The sequence below is a fragment of the Myodes glareolus genome, chromosome X, assembly GCF_982192425.1.
Source record: "Myodes glareolus chromosome X, mMyoGla1.1, whole genome shotgun sequence".
Classification (NCBI taxonomy): Eukaryota; Metazoa; Chordata; class Mammalia; order Rodentia; family Cricetidae; genus Myodes; species Myodes glareolus.
Window position 1 is genome coordinate 53148857 of NC_142053.1, and position 27273 is coordinate 53176129.

General features: G+C 38.7%; 1 protein-coding gene across 1 annotated transcript; it reads right to left on the minus strand.

Annotated features, from left to right (window-relative positions):
• Window positions 1-13150: 13150 nt before the first annotated feature.
• Window positions 13151-16604, minus strand: LOC148117320 (melanoma antigen preferentially expressed in tumors-like). The gene is made up of 3 exons (XM_087902748.1): window positions 16309-16604; window positions 14487-15071; window positions 13151-13664 (listed from the first exon to the last, which is right to left on the minus strand). The coding sequence occupies exons 1-3, from the start codon at window positions 16602-16604 to the stop codon at window positions 13151-13153; spliced, it is 1395 nt and encodes a 464-aa protein (XP_087758874.1).
• Window positions 16605-27273: the final 10669 nt, after the last annotated feature.

Below are 27273 nucleotides of genomic sequence, written 5' to 3' on the forward strand. Positions count from 1 at the left end.
ACTATACCTCAAAAATACATTTGTTAGAACACATACACGTATTTCACTCTCATATATTAATGTCCCGAGTTCTTTGATGTATATAGTAGTAGTTCTTATTTTCACCAGTTGCTTTTTCTTTTACTGGATGGTGACACAGTCATTTTATTTTTGTCCTTAAGTTTGTTAATATAGTGAAACCAAACTGATCTCACTTTGAGAAGCTGAGTTACTGGATAACAAGCAGTTTGTGTGTTGATAGATATGATTTACTGATGTTTTACTGAAAAGTTTTACAACTATGTACAAGAAGAATACTGGTATATTTTTTTCTTCTGACAGTTTTGGTTAGGTTGTCACAGAATTTTGTATCATAAAATAAAATATGAAGCTGGTCATATTTATATCCTTGAAAACATTATACAGGTGAGATTTACCTCATCCTTAAATTTTGTTGAGGTTTATAAGATCATTACTATGGACCTGCAGATTATCATTATTGCATTTGAAAGCTTTTCAACTATTATTCTAATATTTTAATTGCTTGAAAGCTAATCAAAATTTCTGTTCTTTCCTAGGTATTGTATGTACTTTCAAAGAATTGCTAAGTTTTTGCTTAATTTTCAAATTATGTTGTTTTCAGTGTTTTCTTAGTATAATATTGTTTATTAATTCTGTAATAAAACCTTATTTTCATTTTTAAAACAAGTTTTCAGTATTTGTCATACAATAAGATGCATTTTGATATGTATGTATGTATGCTGTGTATCATGTTAGAATTTATTAATGTGTGTGTGCTAAATTTCATGCCAAGAGTCTTTCTCAATTGCGCTCCTCATCATTTCATCAAAACATGATCCCTCACTTTAACCCAGTTAGCAATGGAAGTTCCATATCTCTGTCTCCCCAGCCCTGAATACCAGACGGACTGCCATGCCCAATGGGCTTTGCTTTCTTTTCTTTTCTTTCTTTCTTTCTTTCTTTCTTTCTTTCTTTCTTTTTCTTTTTTTTTTTTTTGAGTGCCAGAGGTCTAACTCGGATCTTGATGCTTTCCTGGCAAGTAAATTGTTGAATACCTTTCCAAACCCCCACAATATGGTATTTTATTTTTTTTCTTGGTGGGACAGAGCTTTCCAAGGTGAACAGAGATTGAAAGATTATGTGGCCTGCTCTTGGGACAAATTCAGGCATTGGTGGGATTTTTTTCCATAGGCCACAGCCTGGTCACTCTCCTACCTTGAATGGGTGATTGCATCCCTTAGGATGGGGAACCGTGGACTGGCTGTTGGAGCTCCTCAAAGGGGGCTTATGGGGTGTAGCCACTGACATGCCTTGAGGGGTCAGGTCTGCCACTAGAGTAGTCTGGGGGTGGAGACTGGTGGCCAGAGGTCTCCAGGGTCATCTCTTGGAACAGCAGGGAACGTTTCCCCCACGACCCAAGTTGGCATGAATACCTAACACTGATGACTAAGCAGTCAAATACACGAGCCTATTGGAGCCATTCTTACTCAGACCATCACCTTTCCAATCTATGGCTCCCATAGGCTTGTAGCCATATTTCAATGCAAGTATCCATTCTGACCAACTTCATAAGTCCCCATAGTCTATTACAGTCTCAACACTGTTTAAAGGTCCAAAGTCCAAATTACCTTCTGAGACTCATGACAATCTCTTAACTGTAATTACCCGTAAAATAAAAATAAAAAATAAAATCTCTTACTTTCAACATACAAAAGCATATGATAAGCCGGCTTATGATGGTGCATGCATTTAATCCTAGCACTCGGAAGGCAGGGGGAAAAGCTTTATAAGTTCCATTGTTAGGAAGATGAATTTATAAAGCATCTTTTCCTTGGAATATTCTCAAAAGTACTTCCATATTCATTACAGCACCATGTGCAATAGCGGAGATCTAGAACAGAAACTTTATTTTAAGATTATGAGAGTCTATTACATGTTTTAGCTTATAGTACATTTCCTTATTATTTTGTTGTAATTATTTTATTTTTTATTCATTTTATTTTTTAAGCAACATGGAAAGGATAATTTATTGAGTATCCTGTGGAAGAGTAGGAGACTAGACATTGATTTGAAGTACAACCCACAATGTAAGGTAATGAAATCTGAATGGTAATCCATTTGGCTGATGCACTCTTACAGTTACAGTAATAGTGAGTTTGTTTGTGTGCAATCCTCGCATTTAATTCACACCACACAGGAGGATATTCCAGATTGTCTGGGATACAGTTCTGGTGTGTTATCATGAGCCATGATATGTAGAATTTACTTTTGCCTAATCTCTGATTTGTCAATAGAGGATTCACGAAAGTCAAGGTCATAGAAATAAAGGTGGTACTGATTGATCAAATGTCAGCACATGACAAAGATTTGGGTCACAGCATATAGGGCTGCAGTTCCTAAAGATAACCAACTTTATTTCCTAGGATATTTTTAAAAATTAATTTATTTTTCATATTGGTATTGTGTTCATATGCATGGGTGTGCTTATATATTAATGTGCATGTAGAGTTCAGAGGTCAACTTTGTGTAACATGAACATCATGGAAGGAACCAAAGCTTTCTGATTGAATTTCAGCCCTACTCCACAAAATGAATATAACTGGAACTTTTGTTAGGGCAAACACTTTTGAGTAGCCAGGTCATAGACCCTAGGTGGAGAACCTACTACTGTTATTCTACTAAATAGTCACAGTATTAAATTGACATCCAATGACTTATTGTTAATGCATCTCTCAGTCCTTATCAATTAAGTTTATAATTGCAGTAGATGGTGATTAAACTGAGCCCCCAAATTTGCCCAGTGGATACAATAAGAGACTGCAACTACTCTGTCAAAATGGGACACATACACACCACACCAAACACAGACACACACACACACACACACAGACACACACACACACACACACACACACACACACTACACTTTGTCTTCCCTAATCGAGAAATAATTACAGAAGAGACGGCAAAAAGCCTAAAGGAGTGAGAAGTCTTTGACTAATACAAGGAAAAATATTTCTTCCACACACATCAGAGTAGTAACACATAGTAACCCACATATGTTACTATGTGGGTAACAGTCCACTATAGTATATACTATATACTGTAATAGCATGCACAAAGCCCCATGCATGTACAATTCAGACAACATCCTAGTATGGGAAGGATGAGGCAGTCATGAAGTTCCATTATTTGTTTATCTGTTTTGTTTTTCACTTTTTGTTTACCTGTTTTACTTTTGTTGACAGAGAACACAAAGTTGGGTGGGTAGGGTGGTGGGGAAGATCTATGAGAAGTTGGGGAGGGGTAATAATGTGAAAAAATATACTGTATTAACAAAACCACTACTGGTCCTGGTAAGTCCACCATGATCATGCTCTAGTGGAAAGCCATACATGCAAGAAAATATGGAAAGCACACATTACACTTGATTGGTGAAAAAGACCCATACAAAGTTGTAGGTTTAGGGAATAAAGGATAGATCTGAGAAGAGTGGTTTGGTAGTTTGAAGTAGACTGGCCACCATAGACTCAGAGATTTGAATACCTGGTGTCTTAGTTGTAGGAGATGCAGGCATGTCCTGACAGCCAGGCTACTTGGCACGCTGTGCTTCTTAATATGAAGCATGGCACATTCTGCTTCTGAGTGGTGCCAGAAGTCAGAACACTGAATTCTGAAGAAACACAAATAACTGGGCAACATGCCTGCAGGTGAGTCTGTCCTCTCCATGTCTCTTTTAATGTGCTTCTTTGTCATAGAGACTGTGGTGGTTTGAGTGAAAACGGCTTTCATAGGCTCATAGGAAGAGGCAATATTAGGAGGTGTGGCCTCGTTGAAGTAGGTGTGGCTTGTTAGAGGAAGTATGTCACTGAGTGGGCTTTGAGATTTCAGATGCTCAAGCTAGGCCCAAAGTGGCACTCTTTTCCTGCTGTCTGTATATCTTAATGTAGAACTCTCAGGTACCTCTCCAGCACCATGTCTGCCTGTGTCCCACCATGCTTCCTCCATGATGACAATGGACTAAACCTCTGAACTTTAAGCCAGTCCCAACTGAGTGGTTTCCTTTAGAGAGTTGTTATGGTAATGGTGTCTCTTCACAGCAATAGAAAACCTAACTCATACAAAAGTCGGGTCCAGGGACTGGGATATATCTGTGATAGGCCAGACCATGCTTTTGTTTGGAGGACTATGGAACACTTCAGCACCTTGGACTAAAAAAGTTGTTGAATGCTTTAAGCATGGCTTAATGGGCACTACTAGTAGGAGCACAGAGGACAGCAGTGCTGAGGGTGATGAGAACTGTGGGGGCCCAGCTCAAGAGGTTTCAGAGGAGAAGAGTGATAAATAGTATGTGGCATAGAGAACATTCTTGGAAATTGTGGCAAATAATGTGGCTGCTTTCTGCCCCTGTCCAAAAAAATCTCCCTGAGACAGAGGAAGTTTCCAGACAGTCTAGTATTAACTGTGTTGCTTGGTTCTTAATGGTCACACTTATGCAGATTTCAAATGAAATGAAGCAAGCTGAGTAAGGAACAATACGAAATTACCATTGGAGGAGAAAAGGGACATCAGGAAGTGTAGACACATTTTAAAAAGCTTGATGCTAAGTGGAATAAAGGGAGTGGTGATCTCAGAGTAAGACCTTACCTGCCTAAACTTCCAACTTGTGAAAAGGAATTAAAATGATAAGTCGTTAAAGAAAAACTTAGGGCCAGGCTTCATGATATATTCCTTTAATCCAAGCCTTTGGAATGCAAAGGCTTGCTGTTTTCTGAGTTCAAGTCCAACCTGGTCTACTGAGTGAGTTCAAAGAGAGACAAACTTAGGCAGAGAAAGAAATCATCAAAAAACAGAAAGCTGGTGAAAATGTATTTGCACAAGGGGGTCACGCTCCAACCCCAGGAAGCTGTAGAATTTGGCAATTTTGACCATGTGGTTCTGTCTTTAGAGTCAAGGATAGAAGAAAGACATGATGTGATCTCCCTCCATGGTTAAGACAAGCTACTTAGGACAGGAGCATAACATGGATGTCCTTGCACAGAGGCCTAGAGGGGTCATTGTGTGAAGCTATGTAGGTGAGGCCTGGATTGCCTTGGAGACCTCAAAATGGTGGAGATGTCAGAGCAAAGGATAGGTGCCAAGAAGAGCTCCTAACAGGGAGTGGAAGCAGCCCAAGGGAAAGAAGCATGTTGTAGTCATCAGAGCTGAAAGGCCTTGGAGATCTGAAGATTGTTTTGACATCAGACATGGAGTACAGACTTTTGAGTTTGCCCAGCTGATCTTCTGTTTTGTTTTGGTCCAGAATTTCTCCACTATGCTCCCTTTCCTCCATTTTGGGATAGTAATGTGCATCCTGTGCCCTTGGAAGTATGTGGTCTGCTTTTTTGGTTTTGATTTTATAGGGTATTAGAGTTAAGAGATCACATGAGTCAGAAGAGACTTTGGACTTTTACAGGGTTGAGACTATTATATATACTATGGGAACTTTTCAAGTTGGACTTAATGAATTTCTGCATTATGATATGACTACAAGCCTATAGAGCCCAGGGATGGAATATGGCAGTTTGTATAGGAATGGCTTCCATAGGCTTTTATGATTGAATGCTTAGTCTTTAGGGAGTGATGCTACTTAAGAGTGGCTAGGATTTGGAGAGAAAGAGAGAAGAGAGAGAGAGAGAGAGAGAGAGAGAGAGAGAGAGAAGGACTTCCAAGACCATGCAGGAGCAGGATTGGTGGGTTTGTGCTTAGTAGGAGGTGTGGATGAAAAAGCATTTGATTGCTGCCACCTAGGAGACCTCATGAATTTGTTCCTGGAGGAAACAAAGAAGTCAGGGGCTCGAAGAAAACTAGATAAATGAGAATAACTGGTCTCATAATAGGGTTGAGCCTGTCAAAAAGGGAAGAGTGACCCCAGAGTAAAGGAGAGGAAGTGGGTTGGTTATGCCATCTAAGGTCCTCCCCAAGTTTCTAGAGTGACTTTACCCATGTCTCCACCAGGCCAGGCTTGATAATGTAGCAGGAGCACTCTTTCTCCAGGAGTGGTCAGGTGTCTGTAAAACAGATGGAACAGATTTACACCTTGGTGTCATAGCAAAAGCTATGGCTTTGGGTTAAAAATCATGTACATCTTTCCTATGTCTAGAGAGCTTGATATATGTTTTAACTTGATGAAATGTACCTTTAAGCCTATACTTAGAAGACAACCAAAGGATATGTAAAATCCTGAGCTTGTGACTGAATAAGTAAGTAATCAATGCTCTATCAGTTTATCAGAACTCGTTTGTCAATGCTACAGTTCTGAACATTTGAACTCTTAGTGTAGGAATAGCATAGAAAGGGGAGAGAAATCTTAAATAGTTCCCACTTTCACATAGCTTAAATCACTTACTTATACTTTTACAACTTGCATTTATACATCTTAAATCATTTTCTGGAACCTTTCTTAGACCTTCACGGAGTGTCCTTAGACTGTGTACCATCTCGGGGTAGATGGTCTTAGAAGGGAGCACAGGGCCCCTCCAGCGCCTTCTGTAGAGGCTTTTTTGTCTCACACTACCCTGCCTCCCCCAAGCCTGCCCTATTGTTTGTGAGGTTCTTGGTTCAGGAACAGTTCCTGCTCCTGTACTGAGGAGATCCACCCAGAGAGACAGTCACAGCATAGATTGGACCAAGACACCAAGACTCTCCTGACTGCGTTTGAAGGAAGAGATGGGCAGGCGTCAATGTAAGAATTACTCCAATAATCTAAAAAACAACATTATAACACCAGAATTCAGCTAACATAAAACAGGAAGACTTACACACCCTAACCTATGAAGGGGCGTGGTACAATTGGTAATTAATGATCCGCCAGACTAGATTAATATAAAATATACAGCTTTAATAAATAGAAGGAAGACTTACACCAGAACTCCAGTGGTCTGTCTGGAACGTAGAAGCAAAGCGAGAGAGAGCTGGGAAGTGCACCCGCCAGGTTTATAGGTAAAATTTGCCTTAGGGCAACACGCCCCATGGACAGAATGTGATTGACTGAACTCCCCTATCAAACCTAGAAGAAGTAAAAGAAATAGACTTTAAACGTAACATTATGTAAGTGATAGAGTCCCTTAAACAGGATGTGAAAAACTCCCTTAAAGAAATAAATGAGAAGAATAACAAAAAGTTTGAAGAAATGAATAAATCCCTCAAAGATACCTTGGGAAAACAAGTAAAAGAAATCAAACAAGTAATGGAAACAGTTCAAGGCTTGAAAAGTGAAAAGGAGGTAATGAAGAAAACATAAACAGAGGGACGGCTGGATATCGAAAATCTGGGTAAATGAACAGGGATTTCAGAGACAAGTATAACCAACAGAATACAAGAGATAGAAGAAAGAGTCTCAGATGCTGAAGATACTATAGAGAAAATAAACTCATTGATTAAAGAAAAAAAAACCAAATCCAACAAATTCTTAACACAAAACATCCAGGAAATCTAGGACACTGTGAAAAGATCAAACCTAAGAATAACAGGGGTAGAAGAAGGAGAAGAATTATAGCTCAAAGGTCCCAAAAATTTATTCAACAAAATTATAGAAAAAAACTTTCCCGGCCAAATTCCGAGAATCTGGTTAGATCACGTCCTCGTTCAGTCCCAGTCCAACTGGCCTTGTTAAACTCTCATCAGATCCGTTCCCTTGTATCAGTGGGTGATAGCATCCCTCGCAGTACTGATTTCGTTTTTCATGTTCTTCCTCCTTCTGCTCCTCATTTGGACCTCGGGGGGCTCAGTACGTTGCTCCGATGTGGGTCTCCGACTTTATCGCCGTCCTTCGCCAGATGAAGGATCTATGGTGATAAGCAAAATATACATCAGTATGGTCATGGGCCACGGCCGATTCAGGCACCTTCTCCTCTGTCCAGAGAGCAATCTGGGGGATCTCTCCTTGGACCTGGGATCCCATATATAATCAAGTCTCCTGTAAACCCTCGGAATTTGGCCGGATTCTCTGACTGTGGCTGGCCCGAAGTCTTTCTGAAAAGCCATTGACTATGACACTGGGACCTGTTTCCTCTACATATACTGGATTTTGGGGATCCAGTCTGTTTGGACACTCACCTTCCTGGACCTGGAGGGAGGGGGAAGGAACTGGAACTTCCCACAGGGCAGGAAACCTTGACTGCCCTGGGGGACGAAGAGGGAGGAGGAGGGGGAGTGGGGGGAGTGGGAGGATGTTGGGAGGGGGGGCGGAAATGGAAACTTTTATAATTTAATAAAATTTACTTAAAAAAAAAGAAAAAGATATCAAAAGGAAGGGGAACTCAGATATCTAGGAAATTATTCATGGTGATCAAATGAGATCAAATTTTTTATTGAAAATAAATATGGACTATAAAAAAAACTTTCCCAACCTAAAGAAGGATATTCCTATGAAGGTACAAGAAGCATACAGAACACCAAATAGACTGGATCAAAAAAAATTCCCTTGCCATATAATAATCAAAACACAAAACAGACAGAATAAAGAATGACTATTAAGAGCAGCAAAGGGAAAAGGTCAAGTAACATATAAAGGTAAACCTATCAGAATTACACCTGACTTCTCAATGGAAACCATGAAAACCAGAAGGTCTTGGATAGATGTGCTGCAGAAACTAAGAGACCATGGATCCAAGCCCAGACTACTATACCCAGCCAAGTTTTATTTCACCATCGATGAAGAAAACAAGGTATTCCAGGATAAAAACAAATTTTAACAATACGTAGCCACAAACCCAGCCTTACAGAAAGTAACAGAAGGAAAATCACAACCCAAGGAACCCAACAACACCCACACTAACTTAGACATCTAATAACCCTCCACAAGCACAAGCCAAAGAAGGGAAAAACACAAACTCTAATTTCTTAATAGTCTCCATCTTAAGGGATCCATGGTGTGTGTGTAAGGGATTCTGGGGAGTTGTTGGATGCTATCAGCTTTCCTACCTCACTTCCACAAGGCACCCAAATATTGCCATGAATTCATGATTATGTGTGAGAGAATTGCCTGCCTCTACCCCTTCAGTAGGGTAAGAAATATATAATGCTACTGCTAAAGGATATGTACCCATGACTTTTTCATATTTCTCTGTTCATAATATTTTAAATAATTTCCCATGTAATGAATAGAAATTTGTGACTGTGGCATGATAGACTTCACAAACATATTTGATTGTAAAAGGGGAATATTAAGAATAGGAGATGAGGATGCACTGAATTTTCTTCACTAGTAATGTTGTTTCTTTTTGCAGGCTTGTGTCAGTTAATTCCCCCCACTTCCTCGACTGTTTTGAGCATCTAGTAGAGGTTCATTGGTAAACATCTGGAAAATAAATAAGGCTCCCTCTGTTTCTGGAGATCATGGTTTTCCTTTTTTTAATACTGCCATGGTAGACCATAATTTGTCTTTAAAAATTCAGAGCAATTATCTTACCTCACTTGTCTAGTGCTTTTTATTTCTGTGTTTTGCACAGGACCTTGAAGGGCCTGCTTGAACTTTTGTGGTATTCAGTCTCTTGCAACTGTCTGTTGGATTTGAGTAATAATATGACTGTGTGGTTTATTTGTCCTGGTTGCCTCAATATGGTAGAAACCTGCTTTTGTATGTCACAGTAACATGGACACATGTCTTTATTCTAGAACTTCCTTATCCAAGAGACTCTCTTACAGGAGACGGATAGCAGCACAAGATTGCTAGTGCATTAGTTATTTATGCACATATGGTAGGGCTGTGTCATGCTGTATATACAGAGATGGAAGGGAAATTGGAGGAAGTTTTCTCTCCTACCATAAGGGTTACAGAGGTTGACCTCATGTCATCTAACCTGTCAGACTGTAAGTGCTTTTATGTACTGAGCCATCCGCCAACTTCAGGCTACTAATTTAGCATGCTTTCCAAATGCTACTGAGGGAGAATAAGCAACATTATTTTTTCCCATACGTGAACCCTATGAACCAGAAATGCAAGCTTCCAGGCAAGACATGCCCCTTGTACGACAGCAGCTTGATTTTGTGAGGTGACCCATTGCCCTCTGATTGAACTTATGGCTTGCTACACAAGGTTCAGGGATCCATGCCTGGTACTTTAAGGTCAGATGACCAGGTTTAGAGAGGTCATGGGATCAAGCAGGGACATTATCACTGATATTTAGCTAAATTGACATTAGGAGTATTCCTTTTAAATATCCACGATTACACCTGTAGACAAAAGCTGCTCCCACCCTTATAATAAATGACAATGAATGGAGACCCAAGGACACCTCTTTTAGTTAGGATTTCTGCTGTTATGACAAAACCTCTATGAAGCAAAGTGGATTTATATGGATTTAGCTAGCACACGTTGGGGTGCCAATTTGTTGTAAAATGCTGCTCGTTTGTTTTCTGGCTACCCAGACTCCCAAAATAACCACACAGAAGCAGATGCAGAGATCCACAGTGGAGCACTGGGCTCCCAAATACCAGATGTAGAGTGGGAGGAGTGATAATCTGAACAAAAGGGTCAAGACCATGATGGAGACACCCACTGAAACAGCTTATCTGAGCTAAGGGGAGTTCACTGACTCTTGCAGGACAGTGGGGGAACCAGCATAGAACCAAACTAGGCCCTTTGACTGTGGGTGACAGTTGTATGGCAGGGGCAGACTGTGGGGCCATTGGCAGTGAGACCAGGATTTATTCTGACTGCTTGTACTGGCTTTTTGGAACCCATTCTCTTTGGATGGATACCTTGCTCAGCCTGGATATAGTAGGGGGGGGGCCTTGGACCTGCCTCAAAGGAATGTGTTAGATTTTGTTGACTTCATACCAAAACCTTACCCTCTGAGGAGTGGGTGTGAGTGAGAGGGGTGGAGGGAGTGGAAAGAGGGTCTAGAGTGGAAATTGGGATTGGTATTTAAAATGAAAAAGTTAGTTTTTTTTAAAAAAATAATTAATTAATTAAACATTATTGAAGAATGAATTTAGGCATTAATTAAATCTTTCTATTCCTATTTAAATGTTTTGAGACAGGGTCTTAATTTATAGCCATGACTGGCAGTATGTAGACTGGCTTTGCCTTGATCTTCCAGATATCTATCTGTCTGTAACTACCAGGTACTGAGATTAAAGGCATGTGATTCCATACCCAGCTCAAACTGATTTTAAGTTAGATTTTGACATGTTCCTTCTGAATTTGAATCAATAATTTTTAATATTTATGTGGTATATGTTCTTAACAATGTTGTTAATAAAATAACATATATGAGATCAAACAAGAATTAATATGCTGGAATTGTATATGTTCCTTTTACTGATATCTTCTTGAATTTGATCATGTTTTTATCATATAAACATAATCATATAAACTTCAGTTTTGGAGATGAATTTTCATGTTTTTTATCTCAAAATGAAATTTAATATCATCTCAATATGTGAGAACTATGAACAAAACTCTGCAACTTTTAATTATATTTTTGCTTGGTTGATCTGAAATCCAGTAGGTTCTCATTTAAAGTTTGAAACAATATAGATACATTATTGTTTTGTTTTTTCTTACAGATCATTAAAATGCAATTAGGTTTATTTTTAAAAAACTGCATAATGGTTATTTTTTTTCATTGCCCTAGTAAGCAATGAAAATGCACTGGTGTTGACAATTCAGCATGTGACAGGAGCAAACCAAGTTTTATAAACATTTGCTATGTCCTTGCAATGCAGTGTTTTCTCACTTCAATACATTAAGAACATAAATACATTGCTAATTAATTGGTTTTATATGCTTCTTTCGTGGTATATCTTGAACAAACATGCTTCTATATCTATGGTAATAACATTTTGGAATGTCAAATATAAGACTTCATATACATATTTGCCATACAATATTATAGAAATTGTGGCAACTTTAATAGAAAAGAATCATCATAATATCCAAACAGAATCACGTATATAATGAAGGAAGAATTATGCATGTGTCCTAAATATCTTCCTAAGCTAATACAAAAGGTGGTCTCAGGTGGATGGCTCATGGCTCATGGTGACTGGTGTTTGAAATTTTAAAAAGGCTAGCTAGTTCAAGAATGGCTCCGGGGCAAGTGGTAGAAACTTAGGGCATGCTAGTTCAGGGAGGCAGATTAGTGTAGTCCCACTCCTAATGGCTGAATAGGGACTCAGGATCTTGCTGTCTCTGCTTCCTGACCTCATGAATGGGAAGGATCTCCCTCTGCCACAAGCTCTTTACCAGGTTCTGCCTTGCTGAAATTCCAAAGCAGTGCAATTAAACAAGCATGGTGAAAAGTCTAAAGGAGGGAAGCAAGCTCCCCTTCCATACTAGTCTACTATGTCAGGCATTTTACACAACGACAGAAGATAAACATCAAATAGATGTGAGAGAAAGCCTCCAAGATGGTAACATTGAACCCATGAATTCTGCTGAGAAGAGAATAAACAGAATATGTAACAAGAACAAGGGAAATAAAATGGGTCCCAAGCTGGAAAAACACCTTGCTTCCATGCACTAACAATCTGTGCAAAAACAGGTAAACCACAGAAACATTGAGCCTCTGAGTGGCTTCAGGCAGGAACCTTGTCTTGTCTGTCTGTTCATTTTGGCTGACTACAATACAATCCCAAACCAATCCTTGGAAAAGGAGTATGAAATAAAGAAAAACTGAGTCACTCAATGGGTAATGCATACACATTCTTTTTCTCACAGTTAAATCCAGATGATTTCCTATAAGAGACTGAAGACAGTCTTATATTGTGAGGCTAAATATAACTTATGGGATAAAAGTGTTGGCTTTAATAACTACCTGGCCTCCAGAAACATATCCAGGAAAGGTTAGAATGTCATGACTGGTGACCAGTAACCAGAAGTAAATTTCACTGAAGACAGAGGTATGATTTATCATGACTTCCTAATCTATATCATACTGGTAAGAAGAATAATGGTGACAATGGACAACTCAGCCTCAGGAACTTTTAATTCTTCCATTTTCTTGTCAGAGTTACTCGTAATAAGGGCAATTCCTGTCTATATTTCCTGACTACGTTTCCTATAATATATAAATCTTACATATGAAGTCTATAGACCTCAGGAAAGAACACTGGGTGCTCAAATGGCAACTATCATTATTGAAAATTGGTTGAACTGTGGAATTCACTCTGAAAAAGTGATCAAGGTCATGTCAGTCCGCTGTGCTGCCTGTAGCATCATCTTCAACTGTGCATGCACATCAGCAAGCTTCTGTCGATCTAAACTACCCCGAAAATACCACTGCTCATAGCAATGCACAGGGATGGGGTAAACCACGTATTTCAGCTCCATAAGCGGTATTAGGTTTTGCAGGATACTCACGAGCATAGACATTGTAATAGGGTTAGAAGCAAAACTAAGCACACGGAGGTGGGAACACTGGCTTAGAGCTGGGATAAGAGAAGTTATGGTAGAATCTGTTATAAGACAATGATTTATCTCTAGATACTGCAAGGTACCAGACACATTTTCCATAAGCGTTTGGAAAGGCTCACAATCTTCCCAAGATATTGGATTGTTACTGAGATTCAGCAGCTTGAGGTGGGTTGCCTGAGGACACTGGGAAAGAAATCTGAAGTCTCTGTAAGAAAGCTCACAGAAAGGCAGATTCAAGAAATCCAAACCAGGTGGGAGGACTCTGTAGGGAGAAAACAGAAAATTGATGCTGAAGAATGAGGAACTGGTGGTGGGAATTTATCTAGGAACCTAGAACAAGCTTCTTTGTACATACAGTGCTGCAGCAGCTAACCATGTGGACTTTAAAATAACATAATAGGCTTGTGGCTCTAGGAAAGACTTTTCCACTCTTAGACACAGATTTTTAATCTTCAGAACATGTACAAGATATTATTATGCTTGATTCTGAGAAGTAATAAGTGAAAAAATTTAACCAAGTTGGTAATTATAATCCACATGGAACTAATTCTACTATTTGACGGAATGGGGTCAGGGATAACATTCAACTGAATGTTCTTAAAAGACAATCTCTAGATTCTGGACCTGATCCTTGAGCCCAACACATGGGCAAAGATGATCTGACAAAAAGAACTACGGGGATCTTTTGATGAGTACGTATGTCAAACTACAGCATAAAATCTTAACCTCCGTCGACCTCAATGCTTCCACTTCATCTCTAGATACCTAGAGAAAGTCTTTTTCTTTTCATTAAGATATTTGAGGTCCTATATTGTATGAGGATAGTTGTCTGAATGAATGAATGAATAGGTACAGCTTATTTTTGTAATCCTGACTTTTTCTTCACTATAAATGAAGTGCTCTAGTGGACAGTTTCAAAGTTCCTGTAGTGTTACTGTTGCGAAGGGAAAAAACAGATTCCAACGAGCCTTAGGAATGCCATAGTCTAGTTTCTTTCCTTTCTTAACAACAGAACGTCAAAAAAAAACAACAAAAAACAAACAAACAAAAAAACCAGGTACCTCCCCTCCCCTCAGACTCTCACCTGAGCAACTTGTGTAGACGATTTGTGAGGCAGAAGAAAGACAGGCTGAGCTCCTTTAGGTTCTTCATCCGCTCAAGTTGGGTAAGGAAACCTTTGAATGTTTTCCCATTCAAAGATTTAAGGGTGATTTTAGACAGACTGAGACTGTCCAGGTGGACCATGTGAGACAAAAGGGTTGTAATATCACCAAGAGAAGCCTGATCAACTGCCAGGTGTTCAATGCACAACAGATCCACAAGTTTCAGGATATTTTTATACTCAGACAGTTTATCAATCTGCAAATCTCGACAACAGAGGTGCAAGGACCTGGAACTCTCTTCAACTTTACTCAGAAGCAAAGACAAAAACTCGCTTGCTCTCAAGGTGCCGTCCGGGGAAAGATCCACTAGTAATTCAGTGGGGTAGCTGGACAACTCAGCCTCAGGCACTACATTTACAGTGCTATGTTGGACTTCTCTCTTCGGGGCAGAGATCTGAGAGTAAGAACAAGACTGAAAACAGGAAGGAAATGTTGTCCTGGTTTGAAAACATGTGGTCCTGCAGACAGCATCATGCCTCAAATCTAGGATCTTCAGTTTGGAGCCTCTGTAGGGAAAAGAGGAGGTAGCACATAAGAGAGGCAGCATATTTTAATACAGTCTAACAGAACTAATGATAACAAGTGAGGATAAAACTCCTTGGGTGCTCAACTCCATACAGCAACTAAACACTGCACTTTCCAGCATTACCTCTGTCCTAGATTCTCCATCAATGCTCACCCATTTCAGTGCTTCTGTCTTCTAAGTAATATGCCCATCATGTTTACCAATCAATGGCATCCTCAGTCACATGTGTTACAAAATTAAAACCCTCTATAAGACATTAGATTCTTTTAAATAACCTCAACTGAGAAAATGAATAGAGTATAACATCCGGATGGTGTGAAGGACGCCAAGGAAACAAGGCCCTCTAAATCAAGAGGATACACACACAAATGAAGTCACAGAGACTGAGGCAGCATGAACAAGGTCTGTATGGGCCTGCACCAAATGGGGTCCCAGAGCAGAAAGAAGTGGACATATGCCCTTATCCCTAACCCAGAACCTATCTCCAACTGATAACCACTTGCAAATGAAAATTTACTTTCTTCTAATGGACTCTCACTGGGGGCAAACTCCTACTCTTAATGGAAGACTGCATGACCAGCAGCATATGGCCTACAGAAAATCAACTCAATGGCCTCTTTGGAGGTTCATTATCTCAAAATGTTGTGTCTGAGCTGTTTAAACACTTATCTTATGTTTTAGTTTTATGCATATATTTATTTTTTTCCTCTTTCTACCTTACAGGTCTTTTGCGTATATATATTATAGTTTCTAGTGTCATGGGTTTATTAGATTCCTGGCTGCAATTAAGTGGTTTTCTACTTCTATATATGTTCCTGTGCCTTTTCTAGGGCACTTTTCCTTCTCTTTATTAATTTTGTCCTATTCTGAAGTGTTAGTTTTTGTTCATTCTCATTTTATTTTATTTTTACCCCTTAGAAGCCTGTTTGTTTTCGAATGAGAGACAAAAGGGAGTGGATTTATATGGGAAAGGAAGAGGAGAGGAACTAGGAGGAACAGAGGGAGGGGAAACCATAATCGGGATATATGAGAAAAAAGTATTTTTAATAAAAGGAAAAAATTAAAAACAACAAGATCTCAACAGTTGGACCAAACACCTCCCATCCATTGTCAGAATTTACCACGAACTATCTTTGCTATAACTTTTTCCTCTCCTGTCACAGGCTGAAGAATAACCTCTTGCTGTCTCACCATGTCACTATCATACAGAGTCTTACCGGGAAGCAGAGTTTATGGCAGGAAGGACCTGAAGACCATCAATCATGGCTTTTAAGAGTTCACCATGTATTTCATGTCCTCTTATTGTTCCGATGTGGAGACAGAAAAAGGGCCAAACCTTCACCATTGCTGTCAGTGTCTTCTTATGCCCACCCAAGAAAGCAGCATTGAACAGTGGAATAAAGAGTTCTCTTGGAATCTCCTCAAGTGATTGGATTATTACAGTCTCAGTATTGAGCAGACTCTGCATAGCAAGGTCTAACAGTGTGGCTGGGTCCTTGTGGTCCATCTTCATGAACCTGCACAAAGGTGAAAAACACTTGACAGTACTGATACACTACTAGCAATGTAGAAAAACATTTATAGACTAAACATATGGTGAGTCAGATAATGATTTCTAGATATCTCTATTATAAGCACAGGTTAGACATTGACCTGGTTATATAATTATGTATATGAATATATAATATACATATGATAAAATGGCATTTGAAATTAGTAGTATGTTAGAAGTCAACATTAGATAGCTGCCTACATGCTAATATTTTCTATGAAAAGAATACAAAATCAACAAGAAGTAGAAATGTAAATATACACAAAGGTCATGTCTTCATTTTTCTGGATATGGAAAATACTAAGTCATAAAAAAATAATTGTAAGTAGAAGAATGAAACTTCAGTATATCACCAAAATCAGATTTTCTGGCAGGTGAAGAGAGATAAAAACTTCAAAAGATATACATAAAGGGTGATGATTTGGAGCTTCAAGTTATTCTGAAACAATAGGCAGAAAGATTATACCTTAAAGAAGCCCAAATTAAGAATACTATGTCTTTAAGGTCTTTAAGGTCAAGGAAGGCACACATTTTTGGGAGTAGACTAAAAAAAATCTCTGATTAAATCCTCTTGCTGTCTCTAACACAGAGAAATTAAAAAAAACTGTTAATCTGAAAATAGAATAGTGACTCTAAGGGTCAGGGAAGGTTGGCAATTTGAGTACTGAAAGTAAAAAAACAATAGCTGGACATGATCAACATAGGATATATGTAGGTGTAAAAAGATGAGAATTGGTTCTATTATACTGTATGTGTGTGTTAAAAAATAAATACATGACATCAAATAAGGACTATTATGATTTTTTTGGCACAATGGAATTTTATTAAGGTGTACATAAAATGAAATTATGAAATTGGCATGTAAATACATATAGATGAGAATAATGATTATTTAGTTGAGGCAACCCAGATCCAGAAATAAAAACAGGTATATTCATTCTCATATAAATCTTTAGATAAATGTGCTTAAATTATTTTTTTTAAAGTAATTTTATTAAAGTATAAAAGATTCCATTTACGCCCCTCTTCCCAACACCCTCCCACTCCCCCCCTCCCTCTCCTCCTCCCTCTTTGTCCCTAAGGGCAGTCAGGGTTTCAAGCCCTGTGGGAAGTTCAAGTTCGTCCCCCCTCCCTCCAGGTCCAGGAAGGTGAGTATCCAAACAGACTGGATCCCAAAAATCCAGTATATGCAGAGGAAACTAGTCCCAGTGTCATTGTCAATGGCTTCTCAGAAAGACTCCGGGCCAGCCACATTCAGAGAATCCGGCCACATTCAGAGAATCTGGTTGGATCACGTCCTCGTTCAGTCGCAGTCCAACTGCCCTTGGTAAACTCTCATTAGATCCGACCCCTTGTATCAGTGGGTGATAGCATCCCTCGCAGTCCTTCGTCATTTTCTTCCTCCTTCTGCTCCTCATTTGGACCTTGGGGGGCTCAGTCCGGTGCTCCAATGTGGGACTCCGTCTGTATTGCCATCCATCGCCAGATGGCGGTAGTGGCGCAGGCCTTTAATCACAGCTCTTGGGATGCAGAGGCAGGTGGATCTCTGTTGAGTTCGAGGCCAGTCTGGTATACAAGAGGACTATTATGATTTAACACTAGTCTTTGAAACACAAAACTTCTCAGGAAGAGTAAATCAAATGAGGATCAGAGCATTACTGCCAGGCACTTTATAAAATATGGGCAATGAAAGGAAGGAAATTTAAAAATATGGAAAAATAGAAGAAACAATGAAATTGGAACATACAAACGCACAGAAATAGTTAAAAAGACAGAAAAAATGGAGGGACAGCAAATAGCACAATTAAAATAGACATATTAGAAAACAATGTGACTTCAAACAAATAAGCAAACTTAAGAAAAACTACAAGAACCAACATTAAAATTGCCAGTAAATAACATTTCTGTTTGTCACCTACATAGCCTATGATGCTGCATTTCTGCAACTTGTATAAACTAGAATAACTTGCTGACTGAGACAAAAGTCATTCTAGTCAAATGCAAAGACTTTTTGCATTTTTGACAAATGCATCTAGTCAAATGCACATTTACTTGAAGCTTCTCAGAATTATAATTCCAGGATATATAATACCTAAGAAGTCCTGAAAATATATCCCGAGTTAAAAAAAAAGGTTCCCTTTATAACTTAAAAGAGCAAGAGGGGCTGCTGATTCCATCCCTTCAGTCAAAAGAACTGTAATTCTTTTATGTCCAGCAAAAGTCAAAATGATCTTACAAAAAGGAGAGATTTCCCAATCTCCAGAAGCAAAGAATGATGGTTTCAAACTGTTACAAGTACTAGTGAAATTTGTTCCAGAATTTGCAGTTTACAAGATCTGCATGTTTCTGGGTGCATATGTGAATATTCAGAGAATTTTGCTCAAAGCTAAGTTTTGAGTTTGCTTAACGTCTGGTTTAATAATGGCTCACAGGTTCCACTTTAAGGATTCCAAAGCAATACTATTATAATTTGATTTTCTTCCAGGCAAATTTAACTTTAAGAAGATATCGCTTCTCCTAAGCTAATGTATCTACTTACTGTAATTTTAAAAATATCTACAAACATTTTACAAATTAATGATAAAGTTCACATAATAAAGACTATGTAAGTCAGTTAAGAGAAGTGAAAAGACACCTGAGAAGGGAGTTATGGTACCAGACAAGAGAGCATACTACAAAACTCTAATTACAGAATCATGGGTAGTGGTGCAAAAATAGACAAACAGCCCATGGGAATAGCTTAGAAAGCTTGGAAGCAGAAATCAATGCCAAGGGAAAATAGAGCAGTTTAAATGTAGTATGGAGAACCACTGGAAGAAGAATGGATACGTACTGTATGGTGCTAGAGCAAATGAGACTTTTAGGGAAAAAATTAATCCAAGAGACATGCCACATACAGAATAGTAACCAAGAGACATGCCACATACAGAATAGTAAAATATAAAATCGTAACTACGAAGCCATATAATGTTTTGAAGAAAACATACAAAATTTTAACAAGATCATAAGGAACAGGCTTTGTAAATATATAACTTAAACTTTAGGGCAATTGAAAATAAATGACAATCAATCTGGCCACATAAAAATAAAAGCATCTCGTACTATGAATCATAATTAGATCAGAAAGTAATTACCAAAATGGGATGAGGTATTGGTTCCACATATTTGAGACATTTGGTTAATAAACCATGTATCTAACTCCAAAATTTAGGGACTAAGGATCAAAACTTTGGTATAGAAATGGAACAATAATACCCATTGATAATTTACACTCTAGCTATGAATGGTGGGAAGTATGTGCAGAAGGAGTGTTAAAGGATGCTAGAAGCATTCGGATAGGATGGGGTGTGACAGTAGCCAGGATGAGCTACATGCATGTACAAAATTGTCAGAGAACAAACTGAATAAAAGTTAGAAAATCATACAAAGTACAAAGTATAATATAGACCATGCTATCTTTCATATACGAAAGCAATGTAAAAAACATTTCTTCTCTTCGTGCAAAATATACGACAGGATGAATTAGGCCAGAAACTTACAGGAAAAGGATGGGACAGTAGGAGAGATGAGAATAGGAGTGACATTTATATAAAAATACCCTTTGGTAAAGCTTTTCTATACTCTCAAAAATCATAGTTTTGAATGTGAAACATTTGGTCTGTGTGTATAGATTCAAACAGCACTGCTATAAGATAACCATTAAAATGTGCCAGTACTGAATATGTATAGGATTTCTTTATGCCATTATTCCTTACACAATATAGAAACGATACTTGAATTTACCTTGCATTAGGTATGAACAATCTAGAATTAATTTTAAGTATATGGTACAATTTATGTGTGCCCCTTATGAAAATACAACACATCATATAATAAACTTGAGTTTTCACAGAACATAAATGAAAATTCACTATGGATGTCTTGTAGTCAATATATTATGGATAGCAAGAGTACAGGGTAAACAATTGAAATTACCCAACATGTGAACAAGAGGATGCCCTAAAACCAATAAATTAAGCTAATTATAATTTACATAGATTTTGTAAATATTCACATAAACATTGTAACCATACCGTAGAAATAAAAAAATATTTGTGCCTAGAAAGCTTTAATTTTATTAAGCAATGTAAAGACAGAGATAACAGTGCACAGATACAAGTAAATAAATGTTCCTATCAAGTATACTTAGTAATTCTGAAGCTAGTACATATGTATACTGAGTAGAAAAAAATAAGTAAATATATCATCGATAATAAAAGGCAGGTGAGGGAAAAAATTAGAGGTAAAGCTAGCAAGGATTGGAATCAGAAGCATCATCATGAGATTCTGTCATTTGTGGGTGTGTGTGTTTGTGTTTGTATAAATATGGCTATATGCATACTATATCTTACTTCTGCACTTGGAAAGGACTCACCCACAGTAAAAGCCCATTAATAAACACTATCTAAATGCAACTCACTAAAAAGAAGATTCAAAAATTCTTGAGCAAGACACTTTAACTCAAGGCCAGGATGGAAAAAAATTCACAAGATGAATCTGAAATTCCTAGTGTCAGACACTCCTAGTGTGCAAAGCAGTACATCATTATATTGAGAAAGCAACTGACTAACTAGGAGGTCCCAGAATAATTCAAGGAACAAAGTATCTTGTAAGATGATTATAACATATAGTATCACATTTATTCCTAAAACCACACTGGTACAAATAAATTAATGAAATACAGATAGTACCCTTTTCTAAAAAGATATCTCAATAGGTAACTTTAATATGCCCAAAGAAACCAGAAGGCCATGACTAGGTACATTTGTAGCAAGCTAGTTCCTAAAGGAGAGTCACAATCTGGGAAGAACAGTATTTTTTTCAAACTTAAATTTTTTCTTTCACCATATTTGCTATTAACAAAGGACAAAAGGTAGCAAGCGTTAAAATGAAGCAACAACCTCACTATGACTGATTCACGTAATTACGGTAAACATTATCACTAATCCAAGATCTCTCCTGGTAATGTGATCTGAACCAGAAAATTAAAGTAAAAGTATGTGTGCTTTGACATCTGGGGAAAACTAAGCAGGTTTTAGCCTAATAGAAAATGATCCTTCCTATTACATTCTTATGAGAAGAAATCCCCTAGTCCAAGTACCCTGTTGCTCTCCTTTGAGGTAGTGGATCAAAGCACACTACCTGTTTATTTTCCAAGCAGCAGACTGTCATCCACAGTATTGTGCAGAACAATCATTCCCCCATGAAGTGAAGGTTGTTCCCTTCTCTTGATACTACCAAGAATGTTCCACAGCCCTTTTTATACTTTCTTCCAGAATGTGACACTGTATAGTTCTACCCACAACACAGTGTGCTTCTCTCCTAGATTTTAAGTGTTGTTGTTCATTAGTTTTTATGTATTTATTTAATATGTCTAATGTCAGTTACACTTAGCTGCTCCCAACGCATTCTGGTGGGAATGCCCTGCATATCAGTAAGGTGAGTGGGGAAAGAGTAAAACATGTATTTTTTCACAGATGCACACTTTCAATCTAGTCACAAGAAAGCATTAAATTCTAGAGGACGATGCCAAATTAGAATCTGCCTATGATGGCTCATAGTGAATGAGGAAAATTCCAGGCAAGAAAGGACAGACTCTGGAACACAAAGAGAGATTAGGATAGCATAAAAATCAAGAAAATAAGTTACAGAAAGGTGAGAAACACAGAGACAGGGCTATGCCAACAAAAGGAGCAAGTAGCTAAGGTTCCAGCAACTGTTCCATGACCAGGAAGAGGAAGGCAAAGCCTCATCATAAAGGTAAGCTAAGTGAGCCTGGATAAGAGCCTGGAAGCAGTGCTACCCAAAGGGCAGGCCCGCAGTTCTCACGCACCTTAAGTCAAGTTGGGGGGACTGGGGTGACAGTGACTCCACTCTCATGAGAGAAGACATCCGTTTCAGCCCTCTTTGTATGGAAATGTTGTAGATGGGCGACATCTTGAGAAGGGCTTGCTATTTGAGACAGACTTACTCTGGTCTTCCAAAAGAAGAAAAAAAGAGACATCACAAAATCATGACTAGGGACACGCTGCTAGTGAGTGTCTCTAGATGGACACTGAAGATCAGACACAGACATTTTGAGTTCAACTGGCAGGTACTGCAGTGAACGGCACAGTTGTAGGAGATTCCAGCATCCATGACAGGAAGCATACCCCATAACCTAAGGATGGTTGAGGATGCTGACATATCATACTTGGGATCAGCAATCAGACTGAGATCCAGAGGCATCTGTCTGACATGCAATTCATGACTGGTGAGAATAAGAACTCTGAATGTTGGCCCAGCACAGCCCCAGGATTCTGCAGTTCCCTCCCCATCATACATCAGCTCTGTAGGATAGGATATGAATGTGTAGAGACTGACCATCCAACCCAAATCTCAGTGCTATTTCTTCTTTCATTCTAAAATGCGCTTGGGAGACACACGTTGGCATAGATGTCAGCCACCCCACAGTTTCTGAACACAGGTAAAAACTATCCATCACACAGACAGTAAAGTATGTATGGACAGCAGAGGCTTCTGAGACTCAAAGACTGGAAGCTCCTAAAAACGTGGGGCCCTGTTTAATCTGATCCTTGAAGGTCCACTCTCACAATCCTCCAAAGAATAGGACAATCCAATTCCAGTTCATCCATCTGTTAGCAACCTGTGGATGGCTCCAGTTAAGGACCTGCAAGGGAGCTGCTCTGATAATTGACCTTTTCTTCTTATTTTTATACTGCTGTATTTCCATAATTTTTATTCAGAGGTTAGTCAATTGGTCAGACTAGTTCAATAATGGCTTTCTCCCAACAGAAAGGCCAAGAACCTGGTAGCTGTTCAGTCTATGAAGTTTCTAATTTCCATCTTTTCTTTTATTTGCCTCTTTGCTGTACTCTTTCCTTTCTAATATAATTTTAGTCATTTTCATTTTATAGTTAAGCCTCCCAGTTATATTTCTCTTACATCTACCTAATTATTTTTGCAAGTTTCTTAATTGTGCAATCAGTATTTTTAAAATATCTCTTTTTTCTTTTCCTCTTTACAGTCACATTTCTTCACTTCCTTTCTTTTGTTTAGTGTTGCTATATTTTAATGTCCTCTTTCTTGGTCCCTTAATTTATTTCTTTCATTTACCATTTCTACTTTTGCCCAAATTGGTTTTTAACTTCATTTCTTGCTATACATTATTTTTGCTATTTCTGTTCTGTAGTCATTGGTGCTGTAGTAGTTGGCTTTAATCAATTAATTAAATTTGATTACAATTTTATGATTATTTATATGCATGCTTAAGTGTGTTGTTTACAGCTGTTATAGTGGCTTCCTTTACCCTCTGTGAACATAGTGGATATTGAATCTTTCATTGAAAGACAGTCTCCCAGGACACCTGGGTGGGATGTAGACTCCATGGGATGCAAAAGTAACAATATGGAACCTTGAAAACACAGGGCATAAGCATCATTAATCTTCAAATACTGAATACAAAATACTGAAACTCTTGAAATTCCAGACAATTAATTCAAAAGTCTACTTGAAAAATTACCAGTGGCTTTCATGATACAAACAAGGAAGGAAATCAATTCAGAATGTAAATACACAAGTCAGCAAGGATATTGATACTTTGAGAACAAGCAGCTAAGGAAACAACCAATAAGATGAAAAAGATTTACTGATATACTAGATCAAGGCAAAGAAAGGTTAGGTTTGGAAGAAGAGCTCAAGGAAACTTTACATTTAGACATCCATAAATAAAATCAAATTAACAATCATGACCACAACTTTCAGAAATTCAGGGACATGCTAGATTCCTTGGGGTGGAAAGAGGAGACAGCATGAAAACTAATGGCAGGGGAAATCTAACCTGTGAAATTATCTCTGAAAAAGTCCTAAATCTGGGAAAATAAATGAATATCTAAGTATTCATTTGGAATCCAAAACACACAGGGACAGAACAAAACAATTTATCTAAAATAGGTTGGAAGTAAAAGGCAGGCTATGGGAACATAAACAACATTTGGTGCCTAGAAGAACAAAGACACAATATTAAAAGCTGCAAGAGAAACATGTCAATCCACTTAATAAAAGCAAAGCCACCAGAGTAACATCAGATATCCTGTGAGCAACTTGAAAAGCCAGATGACATGGAACTATATCTCTTTATTCTTAAAACTGAGCAGATTCCAGACAGTACAAAGTTATCTTTTACAAGCTGTGGCGAGGAAGAAACATCTGTGGAATGATGACCACTCTGAAAGATAAACTCAAAGAGGCAAACAGTTGATGAACATCAGAGCAGAATTTTAGAAAGATCCCTAAAGGATCTTATAGGCATGGGAGGAAGACAGTAGTTTTATGTTTTGCTTTTTAGATGTGAAAAGCATTTGGGGGATGCTTTCAAGACACTGTTTCTCGCTTTACTGAGTGAGGTAAGCCAGACCCAAAAAGAGGAACACGGTATGTATTCACTCATAAGTGGATTCTAACCGTAATTAACGGTCTTTGAGCCTATTATTCATGATCCTAGAGAAGCTAAATAAGAAGATGAACCTGATGAAGATTATTTAGCTATCCACCAGGAGATCCTTCATCTGGCGAAGGACGGCGATACAGTCGGAGACCCACATTGGAGCACCGGACTGAGCCCCCCGAGGTCCAAATGAGGAGCAGAAGGAGGAAGAACATGAAAAACGAAATCAGTACTGCGAGGGATGCTATCACCCACTGATACAAGGAAACGGATCTAATGAGAGTTTACCAAGGCCAGTTGGACTGGGACTGAACGAGGACGTGATTTAACCAGATTCTCGGAATTTGGCCAGATTCTCTGAATGTGGCTGGCCCGAAGTCTTTCTGAAAAGCCATTGACTATGATACTGGGACCTGTTTCCTCTGCATATACTGGATTTTGGGGATCCAGTCTGTTTGGATACTCACCTTCCTGGACCTGGAGGGAGGGGGGAGGAACTTGAACTCCCCACAGGGCAGGAAACCCTGACTGCCCTAAGGGACTAAGACAGAGGAGGAGAGGGAGTGGGGGGAGGGGGAGGGTGTTGGGAAGAGGGGCATAAATGGAAACTTTTATAATTTAATAAAATTTACTTTAAAAAAAAAGACACTGTTTCTCTGTGTTGCTGTGTGGTCTGTCCTGGAACTTGCACTAGACTTCAGGCTGGCCTCAAACTCACAGAGATCAGCCTGCTTGTGCCCAAGAGTGCTAGTATTAAAGGCATGTGCCGCCACTGTCTTGCTCAAAAAAAAAAAAATTAACTAATGGAATGAAATACAATAAATGGAGAATGATTACACACTGCGATCTTTACTATTTTATAAAGCTGACATAAAAAAATAGCAAAACTGTCAGGCGGTGGTTGTGGATACCTTTAATTCTAGCATTTGGGATGCAGAAGCAGGTGAATCACTGTGAGTTCAAGGCCAGCCTGATATACAGAGGGAGTGTTCCAGGACAGGCTCAAACCCAATAAATAAATAAAAAAATAGATAAATAAATAAATAAATGGATTTATTTCACCACTTAGCCAAGGCAACTTCGGCAACTTCTTACCACAGATTTGGAAAGGCTAGAATCACAGACATCTGCAACCTGTTTGATGAACAGACTGAGGATCCAGTCTGAGGAACAGTTTGTTGATATAGAAGGTAGACAAGATGCACTTAAAGAGAATCAGCTATGGACATGAGACTGCCATGCACCAAAGTGTCTCAGCAGCTGTATATAGGATCTGAGGTTTTGAAGCTGGTTATTCAGTGACTGTGATTAGAGATTAAAGTGTGTGCTATCCAACTCCTTGTTTCTTATCTGTAGAGTTCTGTCTTGAGGAGGAGAATTTTTAGGCATATTGTGTAGGCTTACTACTAGAGAAGGAAGCAATAATAGATAAAGCATTATGCAAAGGCTTCTTTATAAACGAGTCAAGGGAGAACAGACTTAAGATACAGTTCATTAGTCATTTAAAACATCTCTCCTGTATGTGTCTCAGAGAAGAGGGTACAGATCTTCCTGCAGGTATTCTGTTCAATTATGTTAGAAACTGCTGACTGTCAGCCAGCCAGGATGAAATGAGAACTAGGAACTGGTAAGGGGTTTCTCTTTTCTTGGTCCCTCTATTTCCTGTCTACCGATGGTGTTTCAGTTTTCCGTTTGGCAGTATAACTTCTTCAAGATATTGTTCTGAAGTGTTCAAGATATTGTTCTGAAGTGTTGGAAGGTATCAGTACCATTCCACTTTCAGGACAAGGCTAAGTGTTACTATGAAGTGAAATAAATAGGATTCCGAGCTCACAGTGATTGGCCTTTACCAGACCTGGAGAATTCCATGAGGTACTCTCCCTTTCTTTGGTGACTACTATCTTGGCAGTCACTTGCCGGTAGCTCTGTGAATGCTGGCCAGCCTATTGATCAGCTGAGGAAGAAAATAACAGATGCTGATCCAGTTCAGCAGAGTGGTGGGCTCTAAATCAAGTGTGAGTGGCAAGGAGCAGACACGCTCTGAGATCTCTTCCTGTATTTTAGGCATACCCTTACGATGCCAGACATAGTAGGCTTGGAGCAAGGAGTCCCCAAAGGGACCCATATTGAAAATGGGAACAAGAT

Coding starts and splice junctions, on each gene's coding strand:
- LOC148117320 (XM_087902748.1), bottom strand. CDS start 16,604: ATGAAGATGGACCACAAGGACCCAGCCACACTGTTAGACCTTGCTATG. Junction 15,072..16,308: donor GCCATAAACTCTGCTTCCCG/GTAAGACTCTGT, acceptor TTTTCCCTACAG/AGGCTCCAAACTGAAGATCC. Junction 13,665..14,486: donor CGTCTACACAAGTTGCTCAG/GTGAGAGTCTGA, acceptor TTCTCCCTACAG/AGTCCTCCCACCTGGTTTGG.